Source organism: Seriola lalandi, unplaced genomic scaffold (genome assembly GCF_002814215.2).
Source record: "Seriola lalandi dorsalis isolate HSWRI2012SDOR001 ecotype SW California unplaced genomic scaffold, Sedor1 jcf7180002054735, whole genome shotgun sequence".
NCBI classification, from domain to species: Eukaryota; Metazoa; Chordata; class Actinopteri; order Carangiformes; family Carangidae; genus Seriola; species Seriola lalandi.
The window spans coordinates 1654301-1677383 of record NW_019525288.1 but is presented as its reverse complement, the minus strand read 5'-3'; the positions used below and the strand labels follow the sequence as shown (position 1 = coordinate 1677383).

Genomic DNA, 23083 nt, shown 5'->3' with positions numbered 1-23083 from the left:
TGTTAACATAAAAAAAAGAGCAATATAAACCTTTTAAACAATTTTTTGTAGTTTTATATTCACTGAGTTTGTTAGATTCGCTGAATACATTTGGTTAAAGGAAGACGGTGTTTAAGGTGATATAGTTATAGAATATATAGTTTTCCTGCTGTATATTATATTATGAAAAGGGATAAATCCCGACATGGTCCACGTGAAGTCAGGAGAGGTTGTTCTTCACTAATGTGACGCTGTGACATCATTTGTAGCACAGGTGTCGTTGGTTAAGGTGAATGCCTTGATGATGAATCCAAAGCAGCCACTTATTAAACACCAATATGAAAAAGCCTTGAGTGTATCCAGACATATGGAGTTGACAGTTTATTAAAGAACACATAAATGAAATGCAAAGCAATAAATGGAGGCTGTCATGTTGTTAAATGGTATTTTATTATATTGAAATGTGTCTAATAGACAAAAATAAATACACCAATAAATACCTTAAATAATGTAATACAATGCGTAAAAATATGATATTTTGACACGTCGAACTATGAACAGCATGAGGTATCAATGTTTAAGACATTTATACGACACCCATGGAAACACTTGACATTACCGTTACAACACCAGACAGTTTCCAAATGTGACCTGATTCAGGAGTAACACTGAAACAATAAAGAGTTCTCTCTCAGGCAGCAGCCTCTCCCTGCTCTCTGGTCCTCCTGTCCTTCCTCCAGGCTCGGTACAGTTTGATACTCAGGCTGGGGAGGTCGTACAGCTCCTCCAGGTGGAAGCGCTGCCGGAAGCGGTCCACAAAGCTGTTCTCTGGGTCCAGGCGGAAACGCATAGCCCAGAGGATCTGTGTGTTTTCCTGGCACAGGTGGTCAAAGGTATCCATCAGCTCCTCCAGGTACGAGTGGGCGTACACCACGTCGGCTGCCAGGATGTAGTCGAAACAATGGGTGGCGCGTGGGAAACGCTGCTCCACCTCCTTACCCCAGATGAGCTCGGTGACCTGGAAACAGAGATTGTTTAGGGTGGATTTAATCAGTATTAAACCAACATATTCGACCTCCGAAAGTTTGTTTTTTTTAAAAAGAAAAAGTCGACTTTTGTTTCACTGGAAATATCACGGAATGACAGAGTAGATTTGGTCCTTAACCCAAATATACACCAAGACAAACAACTAAAACGAAACAAAGCGTAACATCTTGCTGATGGTTGTTTTGTCACCAGTACCTTGGCTGGATTTTTGAATGTATCTGAATATATTTCATACATTTATCAACCCTACAGTATGAAATATAAATATAAACACCTACCAGAGGGATGTACTTGCATCTGCCCTTGGTGTTGCGCATAACATTGTACTGGAGGTTCCCCAACACATCTGGTAGGTCAGTGGAGGTCACCTTAGCACCTGAAGAAAGACAGTGCAGCTGAGTGTTAAAGGCAATGACTTAAGTCAATTAAGTCAGAGGGACTGAAAATCAATACGTCTCCCAAAGATGATCACTGGATTGTTTAGTTTGCGTACCTAACAGGCTGGATACAATGGTGACGAGTCCGGTCCCAGCTCCCAGTTCAATCACATTTTTGTCTGTCAGGTTGTATTTGTCCCGGTTGGTCTCTAAGAAATGACACAACACCATCGCCTGTTGGGAGAGACACAAGTTTACAGTTCACTGGCAGAGTTCATCCCGAAGAGGCCATGCAGCAGCTAAATGTTGGGATGAGTGTGTAAGCTTGGGCGCACCGAGGGCCACAGTACAGCTCCGTACAGGTCTGTGGACTCTTTGATGCGGATCTCCAGGTCAGAAAAGCTGTATCCCTCCCAGGCCTCCGGGCCAATGACAGTGGGGAGGGAACGCCGAGCCATTATAGCGTTGGCTAGCTCTGCATCCACAGGAGAGACGGGCATGGAATTATAAAAATAAAACATTTTTATACAGTGTTTCTCAAACCAAAGTTTACAAAGTGTGATATTGTAAATGCAAAACTGACCCAAGACAGACTAATGGACTTTTTTCACAGCAGATGCCAATAGCAGCAGCACAGGTTACAGGTATTCCAGCTCACTGACATTATTTACTGATACACCTGATTAGTTTTTCATCTTAAAACGACTCGTCTGTGTACCTGCCTTGTTACTTGTGATTTATAGAAGTTGCTATAGTTGCACATTAAGTTGCACATTAAAACTGTATTTGCAAAGGGAAACTGTTGATGCTGCTTGATTAGAAGATGCAATAACTCCTATGAAACATTTTTCATAGTGAGGGCTGTGGATTATTAATATTAACAGGGAGTTTTTTTTTTATCTGGAAAGACATGCTTTATTTTTTTTAATGCAATTTTTCACTGTGAACCAAAACCTAATTCTCCTCCATTGTAGAGGACTGGAAGCAAAAATCTTCATAGATGGGGTAATTAAGTTTAACAATCCTACCAGCTACAGTCTCAAAATGACTTTGATCATGACATAATCGATAACATGGTTTTCTTTCATATCATATTGCCAGTAACATTTAATTCTCCGATCTATAAATAAATCACATTTAGGCTCATAATGCCTATCTGATCCTGTTGTGTTTGTCTGTAACATCATGCCAGTGTGTCAGGCACCAGCTATGTGTCAGTGCTCAGGGCTACTCAGAGGGTCTGACACACAACTTCAGTTATGCAACAGTGGTTTAGAGAGAAGGTCAGGGGAGCCCACAGAGCAACAATGCAAAGGTTGAGTGAGGTCCAGGAGTTCAATTTATAGCTTTTGTGTGTGTATAAATATCTCTGTTATTTTTATCATTAACAAGCAGAGACACAGTTGTTTACAGGGAATAAATATTTCAACACATGTCTTGCAAGCTCTGACATTAGATTTATACTCAGCTGGTTTATGGGATTCAACTTTTACTATGCCGGCATAAAACCTCTTGCAAGTTTCAAAAAGAACATGTTTGCTTCAAATTTTGACCTTGACGCAACTTCCAGCACTAATTAATGCCACTGAAATAACAAAGAAAAATCTTTTCTTTTCCTGTTGTATATGACTCCAAACTCTCACCTTCTTGTTTAGTTTTGGAGTCCTCCATGGTTTTGGGCTGCTGAGTCTCCATGTCTGAAGGAGTCCAAGCAGGAGGAGGGCAACGATGCCCAAAACAGAAAAAACCTTTAGCAGCCAACTGCTGTTCTTGGTTTGTGATCCCAGATGAAGTCCTTTGGATTTAAGTCGGTCTGGATCCAGATATCTAGCAGGCCTTTAACCTTCTATGGTTTTAAGTTCCCCACAAATACAGTGTTTCCTAACTTCTTGCTCAACCCCTCCACATATCTCTCTCTCCCTGGGCAATGCTTCACCCCCCCTCTCTCATGCTGTAAAACTGACTGACAGCAGCACCTGCCCCACCAGGCCGGAGAGGGAAAGGAGTAATATGATTATAATTAAGAAAGACGAAAAAAAAAACTAACAAATTTAACTAACAAATTAAAGCAGAACCTAATGCAGATATAACTGATTTTTTTCATATGAGTAAAAGTGTATACACGTGTGTGTTCAGGGCAGGAGTGCAGGAGTGTATGCAGTAAGTAGAGGGCAGCTGAAATACAGCCTGGCAGAAATGTAAGGGATGTGTGGCACCTGTCTCATTCTCACTGTGAACACCTCGGCACAACAAATGACAAGTTTGAGCCAAACTGACGTCTACTGTGGAAATACTTTATGCAATATATTGTTATCCCCTCACAAATGTACCACTAATAAATAGTTTACAAAATACATATTCTATAACACAGACAAAGCTTAATTCATACTTGTTAATGACATGATGCATTTTCACATTTCCATTGTAAATGTCAAACATAATATGACCGACATTATTTAGGAGTGTGTGACGTGTTCTGCGATTAATATTTAATAACAATTGCAAAGACTTTTTTTTCACTATTTCTTCCCTCTTCCCTTTCCTCTCCCTCTTGTGCTTTTCCCTCTGTGGCCTCGTCGGCTGCCTTCAAAGACAGATCGGGCTGTAACCATAGCGACTTCACAGCCACCATCGCTGTCCTCGCCGGAGCTGCTGCTGCCCCTGACCCTTTGAGGTAGACTCTTAGTAGACTGAGGGACGACCTTCACTGAGAGGGAGTCCTGGCTGGTGCTGCTCACATCCTTGAGAGGTGTAGGCGAAGATTCACCAATCACCTCCGACCCCAGAAACCCTCCTCCTGCCACAGGATTCTCCTCCTCTTTCCCCCCTTCTCCTTTCTTTGCATTCTTGTTTGCCGCCTTCCCTTTCTTGGGTTTGACTGGGGAAGGCTTTTCCTCCTCACTGTCCTCCTCCCCTCCGTCTCTCTCCTTTCTCTTCAGGCAGGTGACTGCTCGGCGGAGTCGCTGGCTGCGGATCGCCTGCTTTTCCTGTTGCTCCATGCGGAAGAATGAGTCGATCCGCAGCTGAGTCTGAAACCAAACAGTGAGAGATAGAATTAAGATGTAAGATGACATAGTGGTTTTATTTCTGTCCATCCTGACTCTTTCAAATTTACACAGTAAAACTGGAGACATTCAAGAGACAGGGATACTGAGACAGTGGACTGAGAATGTGACTTTGTTAGAGCAGCGGCTCTCTACCTTTTTTGTCTTATGAGCTCAGGTATCCATTCACTGGCACCAATGATCATGTTTCAATTATATTCCTACAAATGGATTATAGTGAGGTTTTTTTCTTTCTTCCGTTTACTGCCCTGAGATCTCTCTCTGTTACCTGCTGGGCGTTGAGCTGCTTGATCACAGGCTGAAGAGTCTCCTCCGTCTTCCGACTGCTCCAGCCGAAACGACTCAGACAGAACGTGAGAGATTGGCTCAGGAAAATTCACACGTTCATAAACACACGCACACAAACACTGATCCGGTAACAAAGGGAGAAAGGATATTCTTTGATCATGTCGAGTTGTGGGCGTCCCCAGCAGAAGGAGCTGTCTGACTGGTCCACAGCCGGTTCCAGGTAAGCCTGAGCCACCACAGGGTTGGGGAAACCAGGCTGCAGTTTTAGGTCCCTCAGTTTTTTCTTCACCTTCGTGTCCCGAGGATCACCCATCAGACGCTTTTTTTCCTGAGCCTCTGACCACCATTTACTAGAAGGAAGAAACAATAACCAGACACACACAAATGTACACACATATTTTGTCAAAACTTGTAACTGTAAAGTCCAAAACACATATGTTTTGGGATATAATACATTTACATTAAATATTTAAGTCATGGAAGGGAAGTAATGTATATCTTTTTAAAATTACAGAAATAATCAAGCTGTAACCCCTTTATCAATGTAGAACTTGTTTTGAATTGTTAATAAATGATTCATAAATTAACTTTAACAATAAGTTTATATTACACATTTGTCATGTATTTGACAGAGTAGGGAGAGACTGGAGGGATTAAGTATGAAAGGTTTGGTAACACTTTACTTTAAGTCCCTCTATTCAGCACTTAGAAGCAATGAACAAATGTAATAATATAATAAAATTTAATTTAATTTAATAAAAAATAATATATTAACACACTATAAAGTAGTTGTAAGCAGATATAAGAACATTTTACTGTGTTTATTAACGTACAATACTGGTGAACAATTACAGCTTCTCCTATGAAAACATTTCATATTATTAAAACTGTATTTTACTATATTATTTGTACAGCATCCTCCACTTATTTGAGTTGCTGACAGACACATTAATAAACAGAATTATCTGCTTCCAACTTCCACCAAACCCTGGAACAAACACACCTAAACTGTGTTAGTGGCTCCACCCTGGCCCTGGGAACTCATTCAGAATCTCCATGCCAGTCACATATCCGACCCCTGGCACACCCTCTGTGTAGTCACTTCCAAGCAGGTAAGCCAGATTTATCAGTTTTGTCCTGTCCAGACCTGAGAGAGAGAGAGAGAGAGAGAGAGAGAGAGAGAGAGAGAGAGAGAGTGAGAGAGAGAGAGAGATAGAGAGAGAGAGAGAGAGAGAGAGAGAGAGAATGATTACAGATTGCCATAATCTGGAAAGGAAAGAAAGAGTGTGGTAGAGAGTAAAAGGGTAAAGGCTTGTGTACTCTGTGGTCAGTTTGCTGACAGCCCGTCACCAACTAACACCTGTTGTTGATATGTCCAATATTAGCTTATCAGATTCCTGATATGATGTGTTACCTTAGCACTATTTCAACACCCTACTCTCCCATTTCAGTAGAATAAAAACTGAATAAATATGTTCCTCTGGAGCAGCGTACAGTCAGCATATGTCAGTCTGCAGGTTTCAGAGACTCATAAAATGACATTATTTCATGCCATTTCGTGGTGTTTCTGCATTCAGCAGGATATTGAGTCGTTACTTGATTAAATCGATTTGATTGAAAGTAGGCTGTGATGTGCAAAAACTGAGAAAAGTCAGTAAAAAAAAACTTCATGGGGAGAGAAAATGGTAGGATTTAGATTTTTTCTATGTGTATTTTGCATCAAAATAGAGAAAGAGAGTCCACTTCATGGATCTTCCAACCTTATTGACGCCATTATGTGGTAACATGATAAATAGGACATTAATTGACTATATTTGAATACTTGTAAACACACACAGTTGATGGCGAGGACTGACCCAGTTGGTTCTGCAGGTCACTGTACTGGTAGTGTTCGACATATTTGTTCTGGCTGAAGAAATTTTTATACACATGTCGCCCTCCGAACAGCCACACATCTGAGTCGTCTGTGATGGTCCCATGAGTCTGGTCGGTGCGGTCGAGAGCTGCACACTGAGACTCGGCCTCCGTCGGCGCCACCAGGAACGGCACGCCAAACAGACGCAGCAGCTCCTGGTTTCACACAGGAAACAGTCACTTCCTGTACAAAGGCACTATATCCAAGGTGACAACTCTCAGCAAGCATCTTGTGGTTTGTGTGTTTTTCATATCATTTTAGAAGCCTAATTCTTTTAAAGCTTTCTTCTCATTTCTAGATGTCACTGATACTATTTGCCAAGATTTTAATACATTTTGGATTGTGATTTTAAAATCTGCAGCAGTAAATTCTAAGTAGTTTTTCTTTTTGCAAGTTAATTCATTTAAAAATAATCCTTTCCCCTCAACAGACAGTGAGTAAATTCCTTCCTGAAAAATTCCTTCGCTCTTAGCAGCTCGTTATCAAAAACAAATCCCTGGTGACCGCTGGGGATTAATAAAGATCCGACACTTTGTTTCATATTAGTAGTGATTTTATGCAGGAGGAAACGCTGACAGCTTGTGATATTTAAAAGTGTGAGTGAGTTAACAGACACACACACACACACACACACAGCAAGTAATACTGAATGCACGTCATAGCTCTGGGAATTTTTGGCAGAGGCACCACAAAGAAATTTATCCCACAGTTGGTCTGACACCTGCTCTGGATTGTCATATGTGAGTCACAGTGACAGAGTGTATGTGTGAGTATTTACATGTTCTGCTTTAAATTTCATTCTTGTAATCCCAATTTTTTTTATAGAAAGTTCATACGTCGGCTATTTTCCTAATTGTATCGTGTCTTTGGTTCACCTGGCTCTCCAGGTACATCTGTCCGGTGACTGTGTTCGCCATCCTCTCCTGCTGCTGTTTCTGCTCCCTCAGGTTGCTCTGCTCCACCTGTAGAGAGCTCTCCAGAGCCTCCAGCTCTTCCTGCAGCACAACACGCACACGCATGTACACGCACGCGCACACACACACACACACACACACACACACACACACACACACACACACACACAGACAACCTTGGCATCAGCCCTGGCTCATATACATTATTCTGCTGACAGGTCTAAACTGCAGCTGACCAGTTCAAACATGTAATTCAAAACCTGTCTGCCTTTCTGCGCTGCCATGCTGCAGCCCCCTGAAACGTTACATGAAATGTGTGTGTTAATAATGGACTCTTTCTCTTTTTGGGCTAGCTTCTATAAATGTAGTGAGACACTTAACTGACATAACAACAACAGCAAACCAATAATTCAGCAGGTTCATATTATCTTATTGCAGATATATTGATATTTTTGTGTATGTCAGCTGATAAATAACAAAGAACTGAAGTACGAGTATGTCAGAGATATGTTTAAGGTAATTTAGAAGTGATGGCATTACATAATTTGACCACCACCAGAAGACATGTTTATTTTTCAACTGCAAAATGTCCTTAGTAAAGTATATTTTATGCAGTTTGGGTGAAGTAAAATCAGACATTAAAGTCTGACTCTCAGATTTCTAAACAATACTGTACGGCTGCAACTAAAGATTATTTTCACTATCAAATAATCTGGAAATTATTTTCCGGATTAATTGATCAGTTGTTTGGTTTATAAAATGTATAAAAAAGCGAAAAATGCTGATCACAACTTTCCAAAGCCAGGGATTACATCTTAAAAAAAACTACCCAAAACCACAATAATTTCAGTTTATCATGACATAAGACAAAGAAAAGCAGCAATTTGAGAAGCTAATGTGCAGCCATTTAGCTAGGTTATCAAAAATAATTGCAGATAAATATTTTTTAAATCAATTAATGTGACAGAAATACTAACCATATCCAGGTGTTCCCATTCATTGACAGCCGGAGTTGAGCCAGACTCCGTCTCTGTCGCCTCCTTCAGCTCTTTCTCTTGGTTCTGTCCCTCTGTGGCGTCGTCTTCTTCTTCTTCCTCCTCTTCTTCTGATTTCAGATCAGCAGCTGGAGCCTCATACAAACTTTCCTCTGTCCCATCCCCTTGGACCTCAGCTGGAGCTCCTTTCTCTCTTCTTATAATAAGTGAATCATCTGCATCCTCCTCTTTAAATTCTTCTTCTGAGACTTCGATGAAGCTCTCTGAGGAAACACATTGCACAGCACGTTTAATGACATCTACTTTTTAAGAAATGATGAATAAGTCTGATCTGACTGGCTTTTACCTCCTGACTCGCTCTCCTCACCGCCCTTTGACTTCACATCATCTCCATTCCTTTCGTCTAGAGCTTCGGTGGACTTCTTCCTCCTCTGCTCTAACACTACAGGGCGAATTTCAGTCTCAGCACTGAGAGGTGCGTTTTGACTGGAAGCAGCAGAACTCTGTGGAACCAGATCCCCTTTCTTTGTGATCCGTCCGTGTCCCGTTTCTCTTCTCTCCAGCTCTTCTTGTTTCTCTGTCCTCGTTCTACTTCCTATCCTTATATCCTCTGCCAACGCTCTTTTCTCTGTCTCCTCTTCTGACTGAATCTCTTTCGCGCGAGGTTGTTGCTGCACTGCGAGGTGAAGAGCTTTATTTCTCTGACCAATCACTTCCTCCATCTCATCTTCAGAACTACTAACAAGCAAACTATCTTCCACATGTACACTTTGGCCGGGTGAGTTCTCCTTAAAGTCTGACTTTTTATCATTAGGTAAAGACTTTGCATCATCAGGTCCGGTCTCTTCCTCTGAGCTGCTGATGACCACTTGTGGTGCAGGGCGATGAATATTCACCTGCAGTTTGGTGGATGAGCCATTGATTGGAGTCCTACGTCCAGCCGCACCGTCTTCCTCCTCAGCCAGAACTTGCTGTATTGCCAGCAGTGTACGTGGAGACACTCTACCATGCTTCTCATCCTGGTCCACCTTCTCTTCATCCGAGCTGTCGTTCATTGCAGCCTGGATTGCCTCGAGTGTACGAGGGGAGGGCGGTGATGCGTCTCCAGGAGCTGGTTTTGATGCTGAGGGTTTGGAGTCCTCTGAGGAGGGGCCCAGCACCTCCTCCTCCTCTTCCTCACAAACAGGACGCCACAGGGGCTGGGGTCTGTCCACTGCTCGTCTTTTGCAGCCTGACAGGGAGCTCCCAGACCAGGGTGCAGCTGCAGGTTCGCTCTCGGGGGCAGTCTTAGTCTTTGTGGAGCCTGAGCAAGAAAAGTGTAGTAGTGTGTTTAATATGATGCAGTCTCTTTTAACAAAGAAACCCTGTTAAAGGAGAACTCTACAAATCATGCAACCTTTACTCTACAACAACCGCTGTCTAATTCACACCATAAGAATATAAATTAATTTCCTACCTTCCAGACAACCCCTGGTTTCTATGGATTTAAACATGGCACCAAAGCTACAAATACAATTTAGAGGAGTAAAGTATTACACTGAACAGTTGCTGTACTACTTTATTGTACTGTGTAATAATACAGTTGTGAGCAGTGACTATGTAGGGAACTGTTTCTTTTCTTCCTGTGAAATACTTAAAGCTATCATGGTCCTGACATGACTGAGTACACGCATCAACGTAACTGCCTCACTTTTAATGAGGATATAGTGGGAATGGTCTTCTGAAACCAGTCGATGTGACTCTACGCTGCGATCCTGCTGGTCCCCGTCCTGTTGGTAGAGCTGTGGGGCGCCGCCGGCACTCCGCTGGCTCATCTCTTTCTGCACACTCTCCAGACGCTGGTTCAGATGGTTCCTATGCAGCAGGCCGGCCAACTGGTACTGGGAAAATTCTCCCGAAAGCTAAGAGGGAGTGAAGAGGTGTCCGTGATGAGAGGAGATGGGCGATTGTGCGTGAGTTTGAATGATGGGTGATCTTTACCTCTGGAGGTTTCTGGTACATGGTCCGGCGACGTTTCGAAAACTCTTTCATGTCTTTGAGTATCTCGTGTTTCATTTCAGGAGGCAGGCTGGCAAACTCCTCTGAGTTGATGTCCACTGAGTTGGGATCTTCATACAGTTCTCCCTGGAACACGGAGAGCAATCTGGCTTCAAATGTCAATTATCAACCAACATAAGAACATACTACAGTGATATGTGATGATTTCTTTTTTTTTTTTTTTTTAAACGTGACTCTAAACACTTTCAAGATAATGACATGTACACAGTTATGTAACAATCGTTTGTAAGAAGATATGATGGACAAACAGAGGCCTTCGCTGTTGATTTCATTTCACTGTATCACTTTACTGTCACAGAGCCAGTGATATTAAAATACTATTAAAACAAAAATTCCACATAATATTTCATCTCTTAACATTAACATTATATTGATATATCCCCCTACTAAAACACAAAGCATTTCAAGATTATTATTTGGTGGTGATGCTAGATAATTTGATGCTCTAGTGTGTGACATAATTTCACCTGATAGATGTTATAACTGTCCATCTCCTCCGACTTTTTGTCTTGCTCCTCTTCTGAGCTGCAAGGTGAGGGGAACACATTGAAATGATGATAGTACCAGTATTACACGGGTAAAATAATATTAAATAAAGAAGTACATTTTGCTATGTGCCTGTCAATGATTAATGAAAATTAGTATTTCGTTATTTGTTAGCTCTGTTTATGTAAAGGAGGTCCTGAAAACAAAACTATATAAATAATTAAAAAAATTCACGTTATGACCATGCAGAGGGTGGCTGTAAAACTCTGGTGTGGACTGCACATATTCTCACTGAATTACTCTCCACTTTATCCATGATAACAGGTGAATAGTAACCTTTCCCAGGCATCTGATCTGCTTTCGTCCTTCTCCTCTGCAGGCGGCAGGGCTGGCAGAACATACATGTCGTCCACCTCATTTCTCGTCACGCTGGAGAGGCTGGGCAGAGGATCCTGACTGTGGCAGGGAAGAAACAAGAGGGATACTTCACACAAAACCACTGAGATTACAATGACTCTGCTAAGAGAGTAGACAGTTCATCTTGAATCTTGTAGTTTTTTTAAAGAGATGATCTATTTAGACAGTAGACAAGGAAAGAGGAGAAACACTTAAGATTTTAAGACTTTATTGGGAATTAGGGGAATTAACAGAATACAAAGTATATTAAAAAGGAGAGATATAATAACAGTATCTGGAAAGGCACGTGCTTAGAAATATACGAAAATAAAATAACAATGTAGACCAAGTGTCTTATGTTCATAAAAACACAAGAGAAAGCTTAAGCAGGCTTGGTTTCTACAATGAATGTTTGGTTGTCATGTGGTTCCAGAGACTGAGGACATAACCACTCAGCTCTTTCTGGACACTGATGTTGTATTTTTCTTTGCCATCCCTCCACCTTTACACTGCCACTGTCCCTCACCTGCGGTCTCCAAGTGCAGCTTTGATAGCTTGTCTCTTCAGGAATGTCTTGAGGAGTTTCTCATTGGTCTGTTTGGACTCTCGGGTCAACTCCTCCTTCCGCTGCCTCCTCAGAGCCTGCAGGAGAGCCACAGCCAGAGCCACATGAAGTGATGGATGTAAATTACATCCCTTTGGTAGGAATGGCCTTTATCTGTTTGTTTAGAAAACATTTACACAAAATGTTTACGTGGTTCTCCAGCAGCCACTGGACCTACCAGAGTCTGCTTCTTCAGCAGAGGTGCGTCGCCGTCAAACACAAAGACTGGCCTGATGCGGAAGAAGAGCAGCTTACAGATGCGGTGGAAGAGAGTGAGGAGATGGGCGTTTTGGACACTGTTGCCATCACGGTCTCTCACCCCCTTCACAGCCTGGTTCAGCCATATGCTGATGTCTGGAAGTGTCTTGTTAAGGTTAATGTAATGGCTTAAAAGACGTCAGTTACATCAATACAAGAGACAACATACCATGGTGAAGATACTATTAGTTATTTAGTTTTTGTCTTATTACTCAGTTTCACCATGTGCGCTCCCTCCTGGGAGATGACCTAAGGACGACAACAAAATAATGTTCAAACAATTCCAATATTTTTTTTAATACTTCATTGCTGAGTTGGCTATATTAGTGAAAGTTATGATTAAACAAATTCTAGGCTTCATGTGGCAAACCTGCTAATATGCTTCTTCTTTTTTTTTTTTTTCATAAATGTTTCAATACAGAATAATCAATGTTTTTTTTCGACAGCTGTCATGCAATGTGACCCGGTGTCTCCAAATCAATACCACAAATGATTTCTACATCGGCAAAATAGGACACCGCTTCATATTGGTGCATCTTCTATTTGATAAAATAATTTTTATAGAAAAGGTATGCCTTTCTTTCAATAGCTTTTATGTAATGTGACCCAGTGACTTCAAATCAGTACCAAAAATGTATCATAAACCTTTTCATATTGGGTTTTAGTGTTGATTATATTTTAAAAGTATATAATAGCTCCCATGTAATAGATCACCAGGTTGAGGATACCAACAGCAAGGATCTTTCCCTCCAGTGTCTCAGGGTTGATGGGTTTCCCTGTGCTCTCCAGCAGCCTCCACAGTCCGTGCACTCCCATGACAACTGTAACAAAGCTCACCCAAACTGTGAATGTCAAAACCTGAAACACACGACAAATAGTGAACTATGCTCGACTAAACTGAGCATTTTCTTGAATCTACTCCTAAACCACTGGAGCGTACCAGAGCGGCACTTTTCAACGTTTATGGTAACAGTATTTTTGTCCGTAAAGAAAATATTGACTACGCACAAAGGTTCCGAGTTATTCAAGTCGGCCCACATTCGCCTGTGACACCGCCAGCTTCCGGCAGCATCCATTTTCTGATCTGTGATCAGTTTTAACAATTACTTAACAGATGAAAATGTTGGTAGAATAACGCTGTGACTGATTGAAGATCAGTTTTTTTTATTTTTATATATAACTATTATTTTGCTGGGTAAGTCTATCAGGCTTTCATGTACAGTATTTTTGCTTCGACAAAATAGACGTTGTAGCTAATGTTGATCATAATGGTTGCGGTTAGAAGCTCGATTTGTAGTTTTGATCTATGCACAGGACTGCACAATGTGCTCCCTATACGAGACAGGAAGTTTTGCCTGTGAAGCTCAACGCAGGGAAAATCGCATTTTAGCTTTCGTCAGAAGCCAACCATATCCGGTCACAAAATAAACAGCTTTCTGCTGCTTACAGTGATTTAATCGAGGAAGTTGGAGCCATTTTCGCCCGGTACGTTATTTCACGGGTTTTCTGAATTCCAACATGTAGCTAATAGCTAGTCTTGTGGTGTCACGTTACCGTAATTTGTTTTGTTAAACTTTCTGTTAACGTTAGCAAGCTAGCTAACCATCGAAAGCCACCGTTGTTATCATACTGCAGCTGTTAACCCTGACCTTTGACTAGCGGCCTTCTTTGAACGTTGTCACAAACACTAAGTGCTGTAAATAATAACAACAAAATACGTTCTCCTTCGTTTATCATCACAGGAATAAGAGTCCCCGGGTTTCACCTAAACTACAGGCTCCAAACCTCCACCATGACTTCTGCTGTGAGAGGTATGCATTGTTTTCTTCATATTCACATTTCACAAACAGTGGTAAAAACGTCTGCATTGTCTCAGTAGTTTGAGACCACTTTTGTTCAAGACATACCCTCACTAATCCACGTTTCATAGGTCTTTCTTCAATGTTTATTAATCAAATTTCATACAGTTTGACTTATATAAAGGCTACTAAGCAGGGGACTGATTTCCTCTTATCCAACTTGCAGAGTTAGCCTTTTTAGACTAAGAATAATATGTGTAGACCTATCTTGAGCTGCATTGATTTTACGATCAGTTGATCCACAGATCAATGATAATTGATTAATCAATTAAATTTTTATGGTTTCACTGTCTCAAACGTTACAATTAGATGCTTTTCTTTGTCCTATGATAGTAAACTGAGTGTACTTGCAGTTTTGGACCATTGGTTTGTCAAAACTTCCATTTTGAGTTTGCAACTTGGGGGAAATTGTGATTAATCAATTAACCAAGCAAATAAAGTGTAAACATGGTCTTATTTACTTTCTACAGTTTCTGCCACTGTGCCTGTCCGAGGCGCCGGCGATGGCATGGAAACTGAAAAACCGCCAGCCATCCTGGAGGTAATCACAGACACACTGCCACCAGGTCTGTCTCCAGTTCCCCCCCTGAAGGTGGCTAGCCCAAAACGCAGCCCGGAATCTACCCATGCTGCTCCCCCTGCTGCCCCCCAGCCTCTCGGGGTGCTCCACTTGGGCAAGGTGAGTCGAGAGGCCTGCACAGAGGTGGAGGCTGTGAGGATTGTTGTCCCGCGTGCTGCTATTAGCCGGAGCAGCCGTACAGGACCTGCTGAGGAGAAAGGGGAAGCATGGCAACATGCTGAAGAGCAGGGCTCTCCCCCGCTGCCTCTGGTGGAGGATTGGAGAACACAGCTGGAGAAGCTGCAGAATTCTGAGCGCAGGCTGCTACAGGACAAGGAAGGCCTTTCCAATCAGCTCAGAGTGCAAACTGAGGTAACGCCCCCACGAAGCATTTTTGTTTTATTAAGATATTAGACATGCTAGGCTCTGCACAGCCAGGTTTATTGCTATTTCAAGACTCAAAATTCGCAGAAAGTACGGCTAAGTAAAACAGTACAGCGTAGTTAGTACAGGGTATTCATGCCCTTTATTGTCAACAAGACAAGACTACTGTATTTTTGTTCTTTTCAGTGAATGAGTGTTTTTAGATGGATTTAAAAGAAACAGTTTATTTCCTCATGCTTGTCTTCAGCGGTGAAAGGAACCTGTTATCCTTTATTCATTTCAGGTGAACCGTGAGCTAAAGAAACTGTTGGTGGCGTCGGTGGGCGATGACCTTCAGTACCACTTTGAGCGTATGGCACGGGAGAAGAACCAGCTGATTCTGGAGAACGAGGCTCTGGGCCGGAGTCTGGCACACACCGCAGAGCAGCTGGAGCGAATGAGTATCCAGTGTGACGTTTGGAGGAGCAAGTTCCTGGCCAGCAGGTTTGAAATAGACAAAGTAATTGTGGGAGAATTAGAAATGGTTGGCAGTGAAAAGGGATGGGAATTTTTTTTTATTTTTTTTATTTATTTTTTTTTATTTAAAAGCACCACCAGCTGCTGACATCTCATCAGTTTATGTGCATTGCTCAAAGAAGACAACAATGATAATTTTTTCTGCAAGTATCAGTAAAACAATGACTGTTTATCATGCTGAATATACACTTATATGAATATTGTCTCTTCAGAGTCATGGCAGAGGAGCTGACGAATGCCAGAGCAGCTCTACAGAGACAGACCAGAGAGGCACAAGGTGCAATTCAGGACCTGCTGTTAGAAAGAGATGAGTTCTCTGGGGACATGGTGCTCACTCACAGGTAACATAAGCACTGATCCATCATTACTAAATTAAGTAAATTCTTTATTATAATGGATCACAACTGAAAAATCCTGAAGATGAGGCAAAGAAATGACACTTAATCCTCTTAACTTTAAATTTAACTTCTCATGACTGCCTGGACATTCATGTTGCCCCATTATATCCTTTGATCTGGCCACAGGATAAATAATATAGTCATAACTCCACTTCTAGCAATTACTTATATTGTTATATTTTGAGAAATTGAGCATTCTACTCTAGGTGTCCACCGTTCAGTGCATTTGTTAAAAAAAGCTACTGAGATGTTTATAAAATTCATACAAGACATATTTATATTTTCTGTGCATAAGCCCGTGTTTTTAATGGATTACCATGAATTAAAGTTAGCAAGAAGATAACTACTGGCATAGCTTTATAGTGGGAAGGCTTGATGTTCATGAGGAATTAAATTAGCTAGGTAACGTTAATATTTTTGCTCATTATCAGCTCACCATGCGTGAATAGTGTTTTTACAGTGAAGTTGTATTTTATATTAGAAATTAGGAGAACAAGGAACCTTGTTTTTGCACATTCACCCATTTTATTGAAAATTAATATACTGACTCTGCTTTTTAAAGGAACTTTCAAATAATCCTTTCTGCTAGGAAAACTGAGAAGGCTGTATGAACATTACATCTTGAGCACATAAGGTTTAAAGTTCATAGCTAAGCCCCTGATACTAAAGCACGAATCAAACATTGACAACCAATTTGCCAATGCAAGCATAACTTCAGTGCTCCATTTCAGAATCATACAGTGTGTGTGTCAGTGGTCGTTGACTGCCAGTCAGACACAAATGAAGAGCCAAAGGTGAAGGACCAGCAGTCATCATAACAGAGTCCATATGCTGATGTTGCATGCTTCTCTGTTGTCAGATCTCTGGAGCAGCTCCTGGTGTCCCTGCAGTGGGGCAGACAGCAGACGTATTACCCCAGTGCACAACCCCTCAGCACAAGGGAGCTGGCAGCAGCCAATCACAAGCTAGCAGACGCCATCAATGCCCACCTGCTGGGCAACACCAGCAGCATTAGTGGCGGCAGCAGCAGCATGGTGAAGAGCAGCGGTGCGACAGCTGAGCAGCTCTGCAGCACACCGGCCGAGAAGATGGCTGAGAAGGTACAAACTCCATATCCTTGTACAAATGTGACCATTTTCTAATATAAGTCATAAACTCCAGAGGTTCATAAGTGTGTTGTCTTTTCTGTCTTAGGTGCTGAAGATTTTAGATCCAATTTCCTGTTCAGAAAACAAGATAGAACCTCCACTCAGTGACTCCACCCCATCAAATTTCCTCAGCAATAAGAAAAGCATCGGCAGGTTTCACCCCTACACCCGCTATGAGAACATTACTTTTAACTGCTGCGAGCGCTGCACAGGAGACATCTTGGTGCTGTAGAGGTCAAATGTCCCTGTCTGGCCCCAGTGCAGCATCAGAGTGTATTTCAAATGGTCTGAACAGGAGTGAGTCTTTCGCCTGTGCTACCCATTTCAGTGCATAGCACCCCTGATTGTTGTAATTACGCAATTTCAGTTTATGGTTTTAAACTGTATCAACCTGCTGTTTATTTAATTCTCTTCAAGAAGATTTAGTTTTTGTTTTTTTTTGTTTTTTCAGGAATCATGATGTTGATTGCATTTCAGAGCCGTTGCAGCCTGGTTTAAACCATGGAAAGTGCTATTTATTGCTAGGATGTGAGGTCAAGATGAGTCAGTGTTACATGGTGAACAGACACTGTAAGGGTGTCTGCTTATTCAAACTTGACCATTAGGATAGTGGGTGTTTAAGTTTTATTTACATATTCACACAACAGAGCAAACAGGATGTCATACATAAGTGTGAGTCTGAGGTATGCCAGGGTAGCCAGGTGCGGAAATACCTTCCAGGAAACTAATTGCACCATGTATTGTGACTGTGCAATAACAAGAATAAGTGAGCCTCTTACACTGCAGGGGACTCTCAGTTCCTCAGTATGATGGTGCTATTGTAATTTAAAACATCGTATTAATGTAATTTGTATATTGCGTGCTGTAAAGATATATAATATACATTCAGTATTTTCTAACTGTATCACCGGTACTATAACAGACTATTATTATTATAAGCCCTGATAATGTCGAACACACACACACACACACACACACACACACACACACACACACACACACACACACACACACAGTTCCAGTTCTTTGCAGGGTTTGACTTTTGTGTTGCTTGAAAAAAAAAATTGGAAGCAACATATTCAGAAAAGTTATTTGATTTCCCTTGAATCATGTCATATTCATTCGGGTGATGTTTTTGTAATTATTTAAAAAAAAAAAACGATTTTTTTTTTGCCTCAGAGTACATTACTATGAAATGACTAGTAATTTATTGCTTATGTCTTTTTACAGTTTTCTAAAACTATGTATAATATTTTGGTTTACTTCATCCGTATGGATACGTGATGGTGACGGTATGATTTACAGTGAAAGCACATCTTGAAAAATATTTATACATCATATGTACATCACAACAAAATAAAGACCAAAGTAGTTTCTACCTTTCTTAAAATGTGTTGTTCTTGTCTTGTTTATAAGCCTGCAGTAGAACAGTCAAAAAAAGCACTAAAAAGCATCTATGAAAACATTTTATTCACCACTTGTCTCTCGTTTCTTTTTACATTTCTTCATACAGTGCTTGTAAACATACATGTCCATATTAACCCAAGTTAAAACTGCTGTTGACTTCACTCATCATCCCACCACGTCTTGCTTTTGCCTGCAGCTCTTCTTCCCTCCATGCTGCTCTTAAACGATGTCCGGACTGTGCTCACAGACGGTTTGTTTTCTCTGTTACTGTGCACTCCAGCCACTCTGTCTCTGTTGTTAAACCTAAGCTCTTTATTGGACCTGTTAAAACTTTGGTCCACATTTTTAAATGTCCTTTCTGTATTTCTTTCTCCAGATCTAAATGGCCTGTCACCTTTCTCTCTCGGTACATGATTTTTGGCTCCCCTTACTCTGTTATTGATTATCTCTTTTTGTGTGTGCTGCTGATGGAAGCCATCGTGCTTCCTCTTAGGCACAAAGTTCAACGCCTCCTCCCATTTCCCTGTGTCCTTGAAAGTGAGCATGATGCGGATCATCTGGTCCAGAGTCAAATTTTTGGCTCCTATCTCCCAATAGAGGAACTCATCCAGCGGTAAACGGGCTGTGGCCAGTTTCAGACGCTTGGCGTTGGCCAGTGACAAGCCTGACTGGATGGACCGGTCCACCATAGCTCCAATGATGTAGACCTTGGAATGGTCAAAGGTGCGGAGGACATTGGGGGAGTCTGCAGTGAGGTATACAAGCCGTTCACGGGGGAACAGGTCGACATGCTGGCGGTCAGTGCTGGTAATGAGCAGGCGGTCCCAGGTCTCTGCACCGTATCGTTTGAGCAGCTCCTTCTTGTAGGCTCCGTCTGGCTGCAGGTTGCAGAAGTGAAGGTGGTAAGGCTCAGTGGCACGCCGGTTACACCCTTCCACCTCCATCAGCTGGGACACTGTGTTCTCCAATTCCTGTCTGGACATGTTGGACTCATAGCTCATGTCAAACACCAGTGGCTGATTGAACAGCATGGCTTGAGCGCTCCTCCAGGCCAGCAGCTTGTCCAGGGAGCGGCTCCAGTACATGAGGAGGAATGTGTTTTTCAGTTTCTTTGTATTGTTGGCCTGTTCGCTTTTCTGCTCCATTATGGCTTCCTTCGCCGCTTTCTTCTTCTGCTGCTTCTCCTTATAGGTCCTTTTATACCTCTCCTTGATGGCCAGGTACTTCAGGTACTTCTTCCTGGAGGCCTTTGTGGTGAGCCCTGCCAGCGTCTGAACCTCCTCATCAGTCATCTCCTGAGGTACAGTCTTCCCAGCCTGCCGCCACATCACAACCATCTCCCTGGTTGCCTCCAGGGAAGAACTGTCCTTTACATCACCTCCTGGTTCATTGAGGTTTTCATCCCCATCATCACTTTCATCCTCTTCATCATTGACTTGTTGTTTCTCTTCTGATGCAGCTTTTGATCTCATTATAGATTTCCATTTGTCCAAATCTATTGTGTCTATTTCCTCTGACGTATCTCCTTTAGGCTCGAGGGTATCTTTCCACACTGGGCTCCCAGTATTGAAGTGGCGAGAAAGGACGGATACTTGATGATGACAAACTGGGAAAAACCTCTTGAGCTGCCTCTTGGTAACACAGGATGCCACAGAACGACTGCATCTGTATAGTTCCTGAAAAGTCTGGGTGGTGAAGAGCCGTAACATCGCAATGAATGACTCTTAACTGCAGCTATGTACTGAAACTAGGAAATACAGGCTGCCACTACGTCTTGAAGAATTTAAACGGAACAAAAAAAGTTACCGGTGTTACTCTGCTTCTTTTCCATTTTATAAAAACATAAGAAGTGATAGCTGCACGCTGTCAAATGTCTTCAATATTCCCCAATTTGACTTCATTGGTCTCTACGTCCACGCTTGTCAAAATAAGGCGAAGGTCACGTTGCCGCATGGTGTCACACTATAAAATGTCGTAGCGAAATGACACTACTTACCTGGTCTTAAATCTTTATTACCGTTTTCTTATTGTAACAAAATGTTTTAACCGATAAAATGTACTATAACTTGAATTCTTTAGCGTCGATATAAATGGCATTAACAAAAATATTACAATTTACAATAACGTTAATTTGCTGTAGTTTCCAGGTGGAATTTTACAGTGTTGTACAGCAAGGAACGACGTCATTTCCTGCATTTCCTGTAGTAACAAAATAAGAGGAGCTAATTTTGTTAGCCTTGAAAATGAGTTTGTTTCTGCCCAAATTAACTTGCAAAAAAGACATAGATGAAGTTATCAAAGGCGTGGCAGAAAAAGTCGTAGTTTTGAGGTTTGGGAGAGACGAAGACTCAGTTTGCCTCCAGCTCGATGAGATTGTAAGAAAGACTATTAACGTAAATAGCCAAACGGATTCTCACTGGCGGTGTGTTTTGCTTTTGCTGATTTCTGTTTTCTCCTAGTTGTCCAAAACTGCCCACGACCTCAGTAACATGGCATCGATCTACATCGTTGATGTGGATAAAGCCCCCATCTACACAAGATACTTTGACATCAGTTACATCCCCTCCACTGTTTTCTTTTTCAACGGGCAGCACATGAAAGTGGATTATGGGTGAGCGAACCAAGTGTCTGGTAATTATACAAACCACACTCTGGATCTAAATAGAGCTGAAACTACTGAAGGTTTTCATCATCGGTTTTGCTTATTCTTATTGTCTCAATCAGTCTGTTAATTGTTTGGTCAATAAAATGACCATCACAGTTTCCTGGAACTTGATGGTATCGTCAGACTTCTTGTGTTGTTCAGCTAAAGGTCCAAACCCCCCAAATATTCAGATGCAGTTAGCTTAATAGTGGTATAAAATGTCCATCACAATTTCCCAAACTGAGACCAAACTGACATCTTTAAAGCGATGGTCAACAGTTCATGAACTATGTAGTTTAACAAAAGCAGCAAATATTTTAAGGTTGCAACTAACAATTATTTTCGTTATCAATTATCAGTTCATAGTCCAGTCTACGAACCATCAAAAAATAATGAGTGAAAAAATTAGTCACATCTCTGCAGAGCCGAATGTGATATCTTCAAATGACTTGTTTGGTCCAACGATTGAAATGATTAAGCGGTTATCAAAATAGTTTGATTATTTTTCTGTCAATTGACTAATCTGTTAATCAACTAATCATTTCAGATCTACTTTAATGTCACTCTTAAACCATCCTGCTCCCAATCTGGTCATTAAACATTAAGGCTCAACACATACATGTACAATCTGTAATTGGTTGATAATTGTTTTACTATTTTCTCTTTCAGCTCCCCTGATCACACTAAATTTGTCGGCAGTTTTAAGACGAAGCAAGATTTCATGGATCTGATTGAGGTCATATACAGAGGAGCCATGCGGGGGAAGATGATTGTCCAGAGTCCCATAGATCCTCAGAATATTCCCAAATATGATCTCCTCTACCATGGAATTTAGACTAAACGTGTCCACTGTGTGGCCTCATGATCATAATGATTTCTTTCTGAGTGGCATCTACCACTGCCTGTTGGTTAACTCACAAAAAAGAGCTTTGACTTTCAGACACTAAACAACCGTCTGAATAAGTTTTAAGCTAAAGTTCCTCAAATTAGGAGCATTATTGAACATATGAATTTTCCAATAGAGGGCACACATTACATTTCCTTTTATTTTTGGTCCTGTTGTGAGTTTGTGGAGTTTTTGACCACACGAGACACACAGGGGCGCACGTACTTTGACACGATACACGTTCCAGCCAGTGGTTTCACTCTGTTCCATTGAGCAAAAGGTTACAAGTCAAATCACAGTAATGTGAAGGTGCTGTGAGACAGTGAAGTAGAAAACTGCAGGCTACTAAACATGTATGTAAACAATGCAGGGTTCAAAGTTTTAAGAAAAATTTGTGTTTTATGAGGAAGGAAACACGACAAACATATAACAAATGCACACACAATCTAATAGGCTTTGCTAAATTACCGTAGTCAAATTTATTCACATCAGGACATTTTTTGTTTTCTCATTAGTTCATGTTTGACAGACAGGGTGTGAGTTCTGATGAATTAGTATCTGCAGCTTTATTCTAACTTTATTTTTTTCTTGTGAAAATGTCCAGTGGCATTTTGATATTTCCCATGGAAACAGCTGTATATCAGCAGAAAAAATACAATTAATTTATCCACTGTACATACTCTGGTGTTATAATAAACTTTTATATTTTACCATGCACCATTGTTTATACTTTTTAATCTTTTGTTTGGATGTAATGTAAACTGATGATTTTCTATGTAGAGAGGAGTGGGCCATGTCTTCATCATATGAGCATGTCGAAATATGTTTTTCACTGAAACCAATTGAATGATCATGCAGGTGAATCAGCACCACTCCAAACAGTTTGAACACAAATGGAAC

At 41.3% G+C, this 23083-nt stretch overlaps 5 protein-coding genes across 5 annotated transcripts; 2 read left to right on the top strand and 3 right to left on the bottom strand.

Annotated features, from left to right (window-relative positions):
• Positions 1-410: 410 nt before the first annotated feature.
• mettl21e (methyltransferase like 21e) lies at positions 411-3347 on the bottom strand. The gene is made up of 5 exons (XM_023424384.2): positions 3047-3347; positions 1739-1878; positions 1520-1637; positions 1305-1402; positions 411-997 (listed from the first exon to the last, which is right to left on the bottom strand). The coding sequence occupies exons 1-5, from the start codon at positions 3096-3098 to the stop codon at positions 671-673; spliced, it is 735 nt and encodes a 244-aa protein (XP_023280152.1). The 5' UTR covers positions 3099-3347; the 3' UTR covers positions 411-670.
• Positions 3348-3676: 329 nt separating this feature from the next.
• On the bottom strand, positions 3677-13368 carry ercc5 (excision repair cross-complementation group 5). The gene is given in 16 exon segments (XM_023424383.2): positions 3677-4432; positions 4737-4821; positions 4906-5106; positions 5760-5781; positions 5784-5903; positions 6613-6826; positions 7547-7666; positions 8563-8843; positions 8927-9883; positions 10271-10481; positions 10561-10704; positions 11106-11163; positions 11461-11580; positions 12047-12162; positions 12303-12478; positions 13111-13368. Coding segments are annotated over 16 exon segments (3423 nt in total). The 5' UTR covers positions 13199-13368; the 3' UTR covers positions 3677-3922.
• Positions 13369-13595: 227 nt separating this feature from the next.
• On the top strand, positions 13596-18636 carry blzf1 (basic leucine zipper nuclear factor 1). Its single transcript, XM_023424338.2, has 7 exons — positions 13596-13867; positions 14125-14193; positions 14712-15172; positions 15468-15667; positions 15913-16041; positions 16958-17198; positions 17293-18636. Exons 2-7 carry the CDS (start codon positions 14175-14177, stop codon positions 17476-17478), a joined length of 1236 nt encoding a protein of 411 aa, XP_023280106.1. The 5' UTR covers positions 13596-13867; positions 14125-14174; the 3' UTR covers positions 17479-18636.
• A 63-nt stretch (positions 18637-18699) lies between these two features.
• On the bottom strand, positions 18700-20658 carry trmt10c (tRNA methyltransferase 10C, mitochondrial RNase P subunit). Its single transcript, XM_023424336.2, has one exon. It carries the CDS (start codon positions 20360-20362, stop codon positions 18812-18814), a length of 1551 nt encoding a protein of 516 aa, XP_023280104.1. The 5' UTR covers positions 20363-20658; the 3' UTR covers positions 18700-18811.
• A 173-nt stretch (positions 20659-20831) lies between these two features.
• Positions 20832-22898, top strand: txnl4b (thioredoxin-like 4B). Its single transcript, XM_023424337.2, has 3 exons — positions 20832-21028; positions 21113-21264; positions 21967-22898. Exons 1-3 carry the CDS (start codon positions 20897-20899, stop codon positions 22130-22132), a joined length of 450 nt encoding a protein of 149 aa, XP_023280105.1. The 5' UTR covers positions 20832-20896; the 3' UTR covers positions 22133-22898.
• Positions 22899-23083: the final 185 nt, after the last annotated feature.